We start from the raw sequence: 13,254 nt of genomic DNA, 5'->3' as shown, positions 1-13,254 counted from the left end.
AAGAAACTATTACCCCATTATGATAGTATGCTAAAATAAAAAGGAGTAAAAAGAAAGGAAGTGAAACCAGGTCCGGTCACGTGACTGTGGGACGGGGCTGGTCGATGAAGTGACTCGCATCTTTTCTCTGTTCGGAGCAGGAGGCGAACATCCTGCTCGACATACTTCCGGCGTGACGACGCGCTTCATTTTGCTGCGTGGTATCCATCATTGTACTTTTGAAAACATATAAAAGGAGCTCAACGGAGGATTGCCCCCCCCCCGGCTGCATTCATGTAAATTCGTGCTCGTTTCGAGCAACGTTTGAGGATGATTTCACCGTGGGACCGCTGGTATTCGACGAGTTGCTGCCTCTGTTGCCATGTCCGGACGGGCACCATTATTTTGGGCATTTGGTACATGGTAAGCGATATTGTTTTAAAAAAAATCACCTCGACTGAAGCGAACCCTTCTACTTTATCGACATATTTGTTGCTCGTCACGTGATAATGGATTTGAGTTTAGCTAGCTAGCCACGAATTTCGTTCGTTTTTTTTTGTTTTGCTCTGAAAAAATGTTTAGCTCGGCGTTTTCAAGTGACTTCATGTCTTTATTTTTATTTTTTTGCTTTGTCGAGATAAAAATGTCGTTGAGAGGAAGGAGTGCGACGGACAATTGTTATTCTCTTTACAGCGACCAATCGTTTTGTGCTGTTTGCCCTACATATGCACTCGGGTTAAATTTAGCATCGATGCTTTTGTACTAACCTGAGCTTTTAAACATAGTAGTGCACCTCTTAAGCCTGCTAAATCCCCGCCTGGACTTTCGTAAGCGTTTATGCTGGACCCCCAACCATCTGTACTCGGAATGGTTCTAATTCGTGTGTCTGTGCTATTTTAAAAAATCGTGTTTGTTTGTTTTAAAACTTCCATAGATTAAAGCACATCCTAGCTGAATTGTTTCCACTAACAAATTGTCTGCAAACAGATAGGAGCTTGTTTGCAAAAGTGCAGTCAGTATGGCTATTTAGCCACCTAGTTACTATAAAGTACTCAAAACGTAAGGTACATTCAGACACGATGTTTTAGAAATCGTTACGCAATCGATTAAAATGACAACACATGGATATTTCCAATGGTACATCTTAGAAATGTTATTTGAATGGCGTGCATAATGCAAATCCACTTATTTAAAATTGCATTTTCTGTGTAGCTCTCTCTTATTTGTATTTATAATTGTATTTCATTTATTGTATTCTATTTATAATTGTATTTCATTTATTGTATTCTATTTATAATTGTATTTTATTTAGTATTGTATCTATGCTTGTCTGTGACTGTAAAGTGTCCTTGAGAGCTTTGAAAGGCGCTTGAAATAAAGTGTATTATTATTATGACTTCATGAGTCTGCCAACAGTACGAAAAACCAACAAAGTTTTCTTCCCCCGCAGCTCATCAATGCTGTTGTGCTACTCATCCTGTTGTCGGCCCTCAATGACCCCGTCCAGTACCGCTACCACCTCACCAGCTCCGAGCTGGGCACCGACATCGACGTTATGGATGACGCCAGTGAGTACAAACTAAGTGTAATTTTGTGTTCAAATGGGAGGCAGGAAGATCATCACGAAAGCAGAAAATAATCAAAATCCAGCTCTCTGCGTGAAAAGAGATGGCTGCCAATATGGACGAATGCTTTGGAATGAAAAAGCAACTAAACAAGGAGGCAGGAAATAATGTCAACATTGCTGCTAATCCTGACCCAAGCATAACATGCAGCTTGTCACATCTTGGCTACATTTAACAAATCCCGTCATGGGATCTATGTCTATGTATTGCCTTGTCATTCAAGATGGACGCCATCATCCTGCATGGAATGAATGCGCTGCCCGTGCGCGCACGCGTGTAAATGTGTGGGTGAATGACTTTGCTTGACCATGATGGGCACCCGAGGAGATGCTCATCCACTTTGCGTCGCGTCAGCTGTATCCAAGCTGAAAGTAATATTCCGTCTTTAGCTTTTAGCTTAGCAATGAAAAACACAAATATGATGACTCATTTGAATGAATGAAAAATGTTAGAAAGTTAAAGGACAACCGACGCCTCCGGACAAGTTGTGTCCATAATTTGTAAAATCACTTCAAATGACTTTGTTTGGTCTGAAAACTTTGTGTTGATGGTGAAATTAGAAGGAAAACACATAAATAATGCGATGCTGAATCGTTGTGTGTTGCACCAAGACTACTATTTGATACTAGTTGACACAAATTCCCAGCAGACAAATCAGCCCATTTCCAACGGAGCTTGGACTTCTTTAATCAATTGCAAACATTTATGCTTTCCTATTCAGAACTATTTGAATCATATTCATAACTGGATGAGTAACAAGAAAGCATCTTCTCCGAATCTGAAGCCATTGTTTTGATTCTCAAGCAAGACGTCCTGGCGTGACGTCACGAACAAGGGGGCGGGACCTTCTGAAACTCGCTATCTCTGAGGTCATTTTGAATTAGTTTTGGGACACTTTAGGTGATTTTTATTGGTGTTTTGCATTTGACTAAAAATATCAGCCTGCATGTTTTGGGTATTTTTGATGCTATAAAACGTTTTTCTGCTATCAGTTAGGAAACAAAAAAAATGTGTCGGTTGTCCTTTAACCCTGCACTTTGCTCAAAATGTCTCCCCCCTCTTTGAGATATCTGCATCGCAACAGCGATATCCCTCCTGATGATTCTCATCTGCGGCATGGCGACATACGGCGCTTACAAGGTGAGTTGGCAACCCCCTACCCCCTGCCCGCCTCCCCCTCGATCTTCGTTTTGGTCTCATTTGAATTTCCGGCGCAGCAACACGCCGCGTGGATCATTCCGTTCTTCTGCTACCAAATCTTCGACTTTGCCCTTAACACGCTGGTGGCCGTCAGCGTGGTGGTGTACCCCAACACGGTGCAGGACTACCTCCAGCAGCTGGTGAGTGGCAATCCCTTCAAAACTGGAACCTTGTGAGTGAAAGCTCGTTCAGGAATGAAAACGACACCCCCACCACCCCTACTTGTTTTAACATTTAAATGTTTGTTTTGTTTGTTCCCCCTTCTTTTACAGCCGGAGACCTTCCCTTATAAAGAGGACATGATGTCCATCAATCATATGTGCCTGGTTATCGCGGTCCTCCTCTTCATCGGCGCCATCCTCTCCTTCAAGGTAGCTCATTAGCCTCGTTGCCATGTTGGATTGGATTAGCCTTTATGGGTCTCTGATAGAGAATAAGAAGTTATCATATTTAAAAGTGTCAACACGTGTGACTCGAATACACAGTTGAAGCACAGACAACCTGGGGTCAATCTGAGGTCAACAGACACAGCTTGTTAAACTATCATTTTCATCTCTGAGATCTGGCCTTGGACAGAATTTAGGACTTGGGAAACTCCTTATCACAGAAGTCATTTACGACTTGAAACTCCTTCGCAGGAAGAGCTCATTATCCAGGTTACATATTTATCAGTTCATGGAAAAGACAATGTTTTATTGCTTCGAGCTGTTCGTGCTTAGAACTCAAGCGGTGTGGTATTCTAATCAAGAAAACTATTTTACAAATGTATCACTTTAATTTGCATATACTCTCAATACATAGCTTGGCAGAGGGCTGCAGAATTCAGGCATCTGTCATGAATGGCTGCGTCTCCTGCCTGCAGTAAAAAGACAATCTTTCTGGGTTCGAGTCTTTGTCCACAGTGTCTGATCGAACATCTCTAACATTTCAATGCAGCAAAGCAAACATGAAGCTGTAGCATCCCTTGATGAAAATAGATTGTTTCAAATCTCCTGTCCCACATCAATCAACTTCAATTCCAAGCCGCGACAGCCTTGACATTTTGTTTTCAGACCCTGAGAGTTAAAATGCATTCATGTGTCTTTCCAGGCCTACCTGCTCGGTTGCGTGTGGAACTGCTACAGATACGTGAGCGGCGCAGGGACCACCGAGGTCGTCGTCTACGTCACCACCAACGAAACCACGGTGAGTTCACAAACGTTGACTTTTTGATTGAACGTCATTGCCCCCGTATTCCCCCCCAACTCCTTTTTTTATGATATTCCAGAAAAAAAATTAAATAACCCAAAAACTCTCCCAGTGTTAGCAAGACACCCTGAGTTCATTTAAATGCAGAAGACTTAATTTGACACGAGTTTTTTTTTTTTTTTTGTATCGGTTTCAAATGAACGTACGGGGCTGTGCTCGTAGTTGTCCGAGGAGGCCTTCCCCCCTCCACCCAATCAGAGTTGAGTTTGTGCCTCCGTCGGGTTCCTCCCATCAGGCTTTGAGCGCCGTCACACTTTCCATCTGCCGTCGGTTCTAATCCCCAACACCGATACGTAAAACCTTAATCTACGCTCGCCCTGCTCTCATCACAAAGCTCATCATCGCCGCGGTGACCTTGAGGTCACGCAAGAAGGAGGAGTCGGCGCGCTCGTTAAGCAGAGTGAATACAAATGGGGCTGCCTTGAAGGAGGAATGCGTTGGTCATCGCCATTCAAAATGGAGGTTTTCTACATGCACGTACACCCTCTTTGTTCGCGTCCTCTCTTGCCGTTGACACGTTACGTAACGGTCTGCTTGTCGGCTTCATTTCAAGTCCGGGCCGTGATGGCTTTGTGAGGCTTTCCTCCCAGCCTCAGCTTCACGATGGCATCCCCTCAAAGCGTATGTTTCTTAAAGGACAACCGACGCCTCTGGACAAGTTGTGTCCATAATTTGTAAAATCACTTCAGATGACTTCTACTGAGCGCATTTTACAAAGATTCCACGGCATATAGCTATATTTTACGTTTTAAGACTCGCGCTGAATATTCAGGAAGTCTTGTTTTTGAGTTGATGACGATTCCTGACGTCACGTCAGGAACGTCCCTGACTGAGAAAGCGACACACAATGCATTTCGAGTACTTTGTTTGGTCTGAAAACTTCATGTTGATGGCGAAATTACAAGGAAAACACATAAATAACGCGATGGTGAATCGTTGTGTGTTGCACCAAGACTACTATTTGATACTAGTTGACACAAATTCCCAGCAGCCCATTTCCAACGGCGCTTGGGCGCCATCTTGTACACTTTCTGGGACGCTACATTGGAGTCCTGACGACTCGAATTGATACTGGAAGACTCCTTTAATCGATTGCAAACATTGATACTTTCCTCTTCAGAACTATTTGAATCATATTTATAACTGGATGACTAACAAGAAAGCATATTCTTCAAATCTGAAGTCATTGTTTTGATTCTCGAGCAATGCAAGACGTCTTGGGTTGACGTCACGAACAAGGGGGCGGGACCTTCTGAAACTCGCCATTTCCGAGGTCATTTTGAAGCAGTTTTGGGACACTTTAAGTCATTTTTATTGGTGTTTTGCATTTGATTAAAATGTTTTTCTGATGTCAGTTAGGTAACAAAAAAAATGGTGTCGGTTGTCCTTTAAGTCACGTGACAATTTTTTTTCACATCTAAGATCATATTTTTAAATTTTAGGCTCAGTGTCAAAAGCATTTGTTTTTCTTTTTGAAAAGCCTTTCAATTTTTGTTCTTCCGAGATCTGGAGGCGACCGCACTCCACTTTTCCACCCTGTAACTTTCTGTTCTGCGCCACATTTCAGGTTCTGCTTCCTCCCTACGAGGAGGTGGTCGCCATCCCGGCCAAGGAGCCCCCTCCCCGGTATGGGGAGGCTTGAGCCCACACCAGCCCTTCTCTGTCATCCGTCCCCTGAACCTCCATCAGTAGCTGTAGCTGAGTCCTGGATGTCGACTCCCGCTGGCATTTCCGTTAGCTTAGCGGAGCCTTGAGACACGGCGGCGTACGCTCGCTCGCTCGGTCCTCTCCATTCTGCAAGGAGACGGACGTGAAAATGGAGTCCCCCGCCAAGCGTTAGCCCTTTGGTACTGTGAATCCTTGTGGTTGCTTTGGTAAGTGAGAAGCAAGAGCACTTTTTCCATCCCTTTCCTTCTTTGAATGTAACCACTGGGTATTTTTTTTTTTTAATCATTGAGGGTTGCGGTGGTCGTCGCCGTGAGGAAATCACAATCTCTTAAAATTCCTCTGTACACCTTTGAGAGGATAACCACGACGTCTTCCTCTTTTGCATCTTATTTTTCTACCTGTTTAATCGAGCTCGGCAGGGCGTCTAGGTATTTTCCTTGAAAGATTGAAAAGAACGCTCATTCTGTGCATTACTAAACTTTTTCCAAGCAATATGGTGAATGCGATGTAATGGGCTGAACTAACTAACGTTAGCCTGATAGCACAAAATGCTTAGAATGCATGACTTTAAAGGACAACCGACGCCTGCGGACAAGTTGTGTCCATAATTTGTAAAATCACTTCAAATGACTTCTACTGAGCGTATTTTACAAAGATTCCGCCACATATAGCTCTATTTTAAGACTTGCGCTGAATATTTAGGAAGTCTTGTTTTCGAGTTGATGACGATGCCTGACGTGATGTCATGTCAGGAACGCCCCTGACCGAGAAAGCGACACACAATGCATTTTGGGTACTTTGTTTGGTCTGAAAAACTTCGTGTTGATCCATGTTGATGGCGAAATTAGAAGGAAAACACATAAATAACATGATGGTGAATCGTTGTGTGTTGCATCAAGACTACTATTTGATACTAGTTGACACAAATTCCCAGCAGACAAATCAGCACATTTCCAAGGGAGCTTGGGTGCCATCTTGTGCATTTTCTGGGTAGCGTACATTGGAGTCCTGACGGCTCGAATTGATACGGGAGGACTTCTTTCATCGATTGCAAACATTTATGCTTTCCTCTTTAGAACTATTTGTATATTCATAACTGGATGAGTAACGAGAAAGCATCTTCTCCGAATCTGAAGCCATTGTTTTGATTCTTGAGCAAGGCAAAGATGTCCTGGCGTGACGTCACAAACAAGGGGGCGGGACCTTCTGAAACTCGCCATTTTCGGGGTCATTTTAAAGTAGTTTTGGGATACTTTAAGTCATTTTTATTGGCGTTTTTCATTTGACTAAAAATATCAGCCTGCGTGTTTTGGGTATTTTAGATGCTATAAAACGTTTTTCTGAAGTCAGTAAGGAAACAAAAAAATGTTGTCGGTTGTCCTTTAAATAGGTAGTATTTTATTAACTGAATAGCATTTTCTACTTATGTTTCATTTAAAAAAAAATGCAAATCTAAGCTATTGATTGAAATTAAGAAAATTGCACAACCAATCAGTGAAATAGCCAATAGCCATCCATCACACACAAAAAAAAGCGTCTTTGTCTATGTATCGTAACATCGGTAAATACTGTACTATCTAATTCAACTTGATTGGCAAAGCCAACTTGTAGGGCTCCTTCACAGGTGAGGCATGACCACTGCTTTTGCACACGCAATTCGAGTGAACTTGCACTTTAAAGGGACACACATGACATTGCGTGTTGTGTCCAAAAATGGAAAAGCTGGAGAGCCGTTTGATATTCAAAGACAACGGCTAGGAAAGGGTAGCAGTTATTAGCATGAGAGACAAAATGGTGGAAGGAAGCTGGAATGACTGATGCCTCCCTCTATCATTGTCAGAACCCCTCTGACTGTCCTTTATGGTCCACCAATGCGTCCTCAATTCTCTTAAATAAATAAAAAATAACTTAATCAAATGTTTGGCTGATTTGATTTAATCGACACGACACTTGATTTGACATTGTCGCCCTCGTGTGGACACCCGCGGTACTTAACCATAATGCGGTTGATTTGCAAGTAAGGAAAATGGCAGTTTTTGTCAACACCAACTTTATTTATGACAATCGGGGTGGGGGTTAGGGGGTCTACTGAGACTGCTGCTGCTGATCAGGCATGCTCCTGATGATGTCGGAATCGCCTGGAAGGAGAAGCAGCGAACAAACAAGACAACTTAATTATTTCTGAATTATTCTGTAGCCAAATACTCTTTCCTCTGACATGCATCTTTCTTTGCTAGCATAAACAAAACCAGGAAATTGAAATCACTGTATTTTCTTTCAAAATGTCATGATAGATGGAACTCGTGAGTATTTTCCGCCGTTTGGACTGACCGGGGTCGATGATAGCGAGCGTGCATACGCGGTAGTATTTGCCGCAGGCGGTGCCCAGCTCGATGTTGTTGCCGCTGTAGTGGTGCACGCCGGTTTTGGCCAACATAGCGTAGTATTCGATCTCAGACTTCCTATACAAGGGACACAAAATGGGGTGAAGAGAGGTCTTGGGGGTCAAAAGTGACTTGTATGCTAAACAAGGAGGATAAATACTCTTTCAGAAGAATTAGAGATCAATTATAGTGATGCTCAGTAATGATTTCACATTCAGCGTTCAATAGACCCTGACGTGGTTGCTGGGCGGAAGTGAGTGCGTCCATGTCAAATTAATGCCTCCTTCAAAACAGTTTTTACTTTATTATAAAGCAAAACTGCAGTAGCAGCAGAGACTGCTTTTGCAAAGAGAGATGGGTGGCATTTTTTGCTATGGAGTGGTGATATAAAGCATTTAGGGAGACTGACAAGAACATTTTCGAGTCACTTGTTTTGGTGGCTTTTACCTGAGAGCCGGGCAGTTGTTGGCCAAGATGACAAGTTTGGCTTTGCCCTGTCGGATCATCTTCTGGGACTGCTTGTAGCCCAGCACGTACTTGCCGCTCTTCATCACCAGCTGGAGTCTGGAGTTGATGGACTCCATCGACTTTTTCTGCGGTGGAAAAGTACATGAGCAAGCGTTAGCCCCAACTGAGCTCGATTGGGATTAGCCAACCGCGTTCGTGTTAGCTTCAGTGGCCATCCATATTCCGTTATGGACCCTCTATCAATAAGCGGATCCAACTAGAGCACAGGTTTATTCAGATCTAACGAACTTCAGTCTATCGTGCTATCTTGTTAGCTTAGCAGGCCTAACCAGGCATTCGCCTCCACGTGAAGCGTGCCGACGGGAAGAGCCGCTTGTCACTCACCGTCTTCTTGGCGGCCACCATTTTCGCGGTTTCAAGTCCGAAGCCGGCCGACCTACGAGGGACAAGAAAACAGTCAGAATTTGGGGTGACGAGTGTCACTTTGGGGTGTTATTTATTTCAGAACTTGTGAGAGGTCCTTACGGTGAGTTTATTCCAATATGGCCACGGAGGGAAAGGAAAGACCAGCATGCTTTGCGGTCTACTCCGGTGGTGAGCATGCGCAAAGGGCTTGAGCGAACCCCCCTCCCATTTGTTGACGTCATTTCTTTCACGACATTCGTCTTGAAGGCAAAAGTTTGTGTTGCTTAATTTCAACTGTAATAATTTGCTAGTTGGTTCTCAAACGCTCCGATTTAAAAAAAATCCCTCCTTGAGCTCGTGCAAGTGGAGTCATGTCTCGAACTATTTGGGGCGAAAGGGGGGGGCGATGATTAAATTAGTTCAATATAGAACTGCAATAATCGAATCAAAATGGCGTACAATATGCAAAGTGACACAAGTTCAGGGTACAAATTAATACAAATAAAATAGCAACAAAAATAGCAGTAAATGGAAACTCCGATGAGTGAACAAATACAACAAAATGATTCAAGAACTAAAAAAAATATTTGTCTTCTTTTTTCTACCACAGGTTGTTCAAAGAAGAGTTTTGAAAGGAAAAGTGTCAGATGCTCAATTTGAAATGAAGACTGAAAGGCTGGACCAACAACAACTTCAGGTAGGTGGTCATAATGTACACCACAGGTGTCAAAGTCAAGGCCCGGGGGCTAAATCTGGTCCTCCACATCATTTTCTTCGGCTTGCAAAAGCAAATCAAACATGTCCAGTGCCATGATGCTTGCTAAAGTTTGAGCCAAAATTTCTTTGTGTTCAATGTTCCAATATTAACCACAATGACAGTCATTAGTTTTGAAAACTGCACTCAATGTGGATGTAATATGTGGAAGAGATTAAACATTCTAATGGCTTCCCCAGATTTATAACAGCCCCAGAGGGGAAACGCGAACTACAATCTGGCCTCCATGCTGCAAAAAAAAAAATACTTTGACACACCTGCTGTACACTATTCAGTTATTTGGTTGTTGTTTTTGTTTTTTTTACTCCGTTTCCACACACTTATGTATCACCTGGTGAGTCGGGGCAGCCTTTGACCACTTGAATAATGCATTTTTTTTGTTGTCGGCCTCCTGGAAACGGCCCGAGTGACAGTCAACAACAAATCCGACACCGACCGCACCGTTGTGCGTCGCTAATTGGAGTCCACGGCCACAAACACAGGGGAACCATCTTGAGATGCATCCCCACGCATGAGATAAGGGGCAAAAATCCCAAATTCCAAACCATATCTGTCCTTCCCGGACACACCAGGATGGGATGTTCCACCAGCTCCCAGACTTCAGCGTTGGACTGGACCAAACCTGGAGTTAAACCAGATGAGAGCCACAGAACCAGCAGCCCAGGTACCAAAACTCTTGAAACAATAAGCTATGTTGCTTTCTTTTTTGAAGAACTGCACTTGACTTAAAGGACAACCGACGTCACTTTTTTGTTTTTTAACTGACATCAGAAAAACGTTTTATAGCATCTAAAATACCCAAAACACGCAGGCTGATATTTTTAGTCAAATGCAAAACACCAATAAAAATGACTTAGTGTCCAAAATCTGCAAAAAAATTGAGCTGCGAATTGGGCATTTTCAGAAAGTCCCGCCCCCAGTTTGTGACGTCACGCCAAGACGTCTTGCATTTCTGGAGAATCAAAACTGGCTTCAGATTCGGAGAATATGCTTTCTTGTTACACATCCAGTTATGAATATGATTCAAATAGTTCTGAAGAGGAAAGCATACATGTTTGCAATCGATTAAAGAATTTATTCCATGCCATTTTGAGGCGACATTGGGGAGAAACGGATCACCAGAAAAGAGGCACAAAATGTCGACCTCCTGTGGCCACCTCCGTTTCCACAGGCTGATCAATTCCTTATATGGAGCTTGGACACGCTCTTCTGGCGGATTTTGGGTGCAACACAAGGTTTTCAGACCAAACAATACAGCAAAATACATTGTCGTGATGGAAGGACTGCTACAATGTGTCTTTTTTTCGGTGTGGGGCGTTCCTTTAGTGATGTCACATACGGACTCATCACCAACTCAAAAACAAGACTTCCGGAATATTCAGCACGAGTCTTAAAACGTAAAATATAGCTATATGCGGTGGAATCTTTTTAAAATACGCTCAGTAGAAGTCATTTGAAGCCATTTTACAAATTATGTACACAACTTGTCCGCAGACGTCGGTTGTCCTTTAAGTGCAGTACATGAACAATTCTCCTTTATTGACAGCGACAGCCAACGGCAACGCGGCTGCGGACGACGCCAGCGCCCGACCTCGACCGGAGACGGAGGCCAGCGCAGAAACCGCACCTTTGCAAAACGGTCAGTGGATTTTGTTGATGTTGGCAAAATGAGATGAGCTTCAAATTCTTTGCAAATATTTGAACATGTTCCATCTTTGAGTCATTTTTTTCCCCTTTCTGTGCCCTATCAACATGGTAAACAGCAATAGAGTGATACCTTGTCTTACGAACTTAATTGGTTCCCAGACAGAGTGTAAGGCGAAAAGTGTCTATGCCAAAAATTAACTTCCCACAGGAAACCATTAAAATGAGAATAATCCATTCCCAGGTCCCCATAAAACATAATTTTCTACTTTCTAATTTTCTAAGCCTTAAAACTCCACAAAATCACACAACACAAGTCTGATCGCCCTCCAACTTTTTGTGGGTAGTGCAAAAAAAAAAAGTTCAATCTCTTTAACGTTGTGTTTTTGTTACCTTTACCCATATTTGCAACAGTTCAAGCAGAAGTCCCCGATTCGAAGGAACCAAACCAAGAAACGGAGGCACCAGGTGAGCTTCCATTTTAGCTGGGCTAAGTGATATTGAAAAAAAATATGGCAATTAGATTAATATAACATGGTATATTTCAAAAGTTCGATTGGAATCCCAACAATTGTTCAGCATTTAGCGCAGTACAGTCACTCAAGAGTCATATCCCGCCCCCAACCCCTCGCGTCCTTTAGCTTCAATCGACTGACATCGGCCACCCGACTGGCTGCATCCTGTTCAATTGCCAAGATGGAGAAGCTGTGACATCATCACCCTTTTTGCGACAGCACTTTATGATCCATTCGAGAGAACGCTTTGCATTGTCTGCGACACCCAAACCAAAATGCCAAAAATCATGAATAGATAATAGAATCATAGAGATATGGATGCTGTCGGACTGTGAAAATAAGTCACAAACTTTGTTGGAGAAAGTGACGCTTCTCTCGAGAAAAAAAATACTTGCAAAAGGAGAAAAAACGGATTACTGCTGCATTTGCACTTGATGTAACAGGTCAAACAACCGTTGATTTTATTGAATATGATATCCTGTGGCATTGTGTAGATGTTCAGTCGCTTAAAGGACAACCAACACCATTTTTTTGTTCCCTAACTGACATCAGAAAACGTTTTATAGCATCTAAAATACCCAAAACACGCAGGCTGATATTTGTAGTCAAATGCAAAACACCAATAAAAATGACTTCAAGTGTCCAAAAACGACATAAAAGTGAAACCGGAAATGGCCAGTTTCAGAAGGTCCCGCCCCCTTGTTCGTGACGTCACGCCAAGACGTCTTGCCTTGCTCGAGAATCAAAACAATGGCTTCAGATTCGGAGAAGATGCTTTCTTGTTACTCATCCAGTTATGAATATGATTCAAATAGTTCTGAAGAGGAAAGCATAAATGTTTGCAATCGATTAAAGAAGTCCTCCCATATCAATTCGAGTCGTCAAGGACAGCATGTAGTGTCCCAGAAAATGCAAAAGATGGCGCCAAAGCTCCGTTGGAAATGGGCTGATTTGTCTGCTGGGAATGTGTGTCAACTAGTATCAAATAGTAGTCTTGGTGCAACCCACAACAATTCACCATCACGTTATTTATGTTTTCCTTCTAATTTCGCCATCAACACGGATCAACATGATGTTTTCAGACCAAACAAAGTACGCAAAATGCATTGTGTGTCGTTTTCTCGGTTAGGGGCGTTCCTGACGTGATGTCACGTCAGGAATCGTCACCAACTCGAGAACAAGACTTCCCGAATATTCAGCGCGAGTCTTAAAACGTAAAATATAGCTATATGCGGTGGAATCTTTGTAAAATGCGCTCAGTAGAAGTCATTTGAAGTGATTTTACAACTTATGGACACAACTTGTCCTGAGGCGTCGGTTGTCCTTTAAATCCAACAACAATT

General features: G+C 42.8%; 2 protein-coding genes and 1 long non-coding RNA gene across 3 annotated transcripts; 2 read left to right on the top strand and 1 right to left on the bottom strand.

The window, feature by feature from the left end:
* Positions 1-91: 91 nt before the first annotated feature.
* laptm4b (lysosomal protein transmembrane 4 beta) lies at positions 92-7,637 on the top strand. Its single transcript, XM_089023213.1, has 7 exons — positions 92-402; positions 1,430-1,547; positions 2,671-2,744; positions 2,822-2,944; positions 3,077-3,175; positions 3,894-3,989; positions 5,620-7,637. The coding sequence occupies exons 1-7, from the start codon at positions 310-312 to the stop codon at positions 5,692-5,694; spliced, it is 678 nt and encodes a 225-aa protein (XP_088879339.1). The 5' UTR covers positions 92-309; the 3' UTR covers positions 5,695-7,637.
* Positions 7,638-7,752: 115 nt separating this feature from the next.
* On the bottom strand, positions 7,753-9,190 carry rpl30 (ribosomal protein L30). Its single transcript, XM_089023214.1, has 5 exons — positions 9,098-9,190; positions 8,957-9,008; positions 8,552-8,697; positions 8,052-8,182; positions 7,753-7,858 (listed from the first exon to the last, which is right to left on the bottom strand). Exons 1-5 carry the CDS (start codon positions 9,172-9,174, stop codon positions 7,806-7,808), a joined length of 459 nt encoding a protein of 152 aa, XP_088879340.1. The 5' UTR covers positions 9,175-9,190; the 3' UTR covers positions 7,753-7,805.
* Positions 9,191-9,293: 103 nt separating this feature from the next.
* On the top strand, positions 9,294-13,103 carry LOC148882927 (uncharacterized). The gene is made up of 4 exons (XR_016118610.1): positions 9,294-10,416; positions 11,299-11,391; positions 11,811-11,864; positions 12,038-13,103. It is a non-coding gene; the product is annotated as an uncharacterized LOC148882927 (long non-coding RNA).
* Positions 13,104-13,254: the final 151 nt, after the last annotated feature.

Source organism: Hippocampus bargibanti, linkage group LG20 (assembly GCF_051943395.1).
Source record: "Hippocampus bargibanti isolate YZ-2025 linkage group LG20, ASM5194339v1, whole genome shotgun sequence".
In the NCBI taxonomy this organism is placed as follows: Eukaryota; Metazoa; Chordata; class Actinopteri; order Syngnathiformes; family Syngnathidae; genus Hippocampus; species Hippocampus bargibanti.
This window is presented reverse-complemented; position numbering and strand designations above follow the sequence as displayed.

What these genes read in the sequence shown, in the direction of transcription:
- laptm4b (XM_089023213.1), top strand. Translation starts at nt 310, where the DNA reads ATGATTTCACCGTGGGACCGCTGGTATTCGACGAGTTGCTGCCTCTGT. An exon ending in TTTTGGGCATTTGGTACATG is followed by an intron (nt 403 to 1,429) that starts GTAAGCGATATT and finishes CTTCCCCCGCAG; the next exon opens with CTCATCAATGCTGTTGTGCT. An exon ending in TCACCACCAACGAAACCACG is followed by an intron (nt 3,990 to 5,619) that starts GTGAGTTCACAA and finishes GCCACATTTCAG; the next exon opens with GTTCTGCTTCCTCCCTACGA.
- rpl30 (XM_089023214.1), bottom strand. Translation starts at nt 9,174, where the DNA reads ATGCTCACCACCGGAGTAGACCGCAAAGCATGCTGGTCTTTCCTTTCC. An exon ending in CATATTGGAATAAACTCACC is followed by an intron (nt 9,009 to 9,097) that starts GTAAGGACCTCT and finishes TGTCCCTCGTAG; the next exon opens with GTCGGCCGGCTTCGGACTTG. An exon ending in GCTCGCTATCATCGACCCCG is followed by an intron (nt 7,859 to 8,051) that starts GTCAGTCCAAAC and finishes TTCTCCTTCCAG; the next exon opens with GCGATTCCGACATCATCAGG.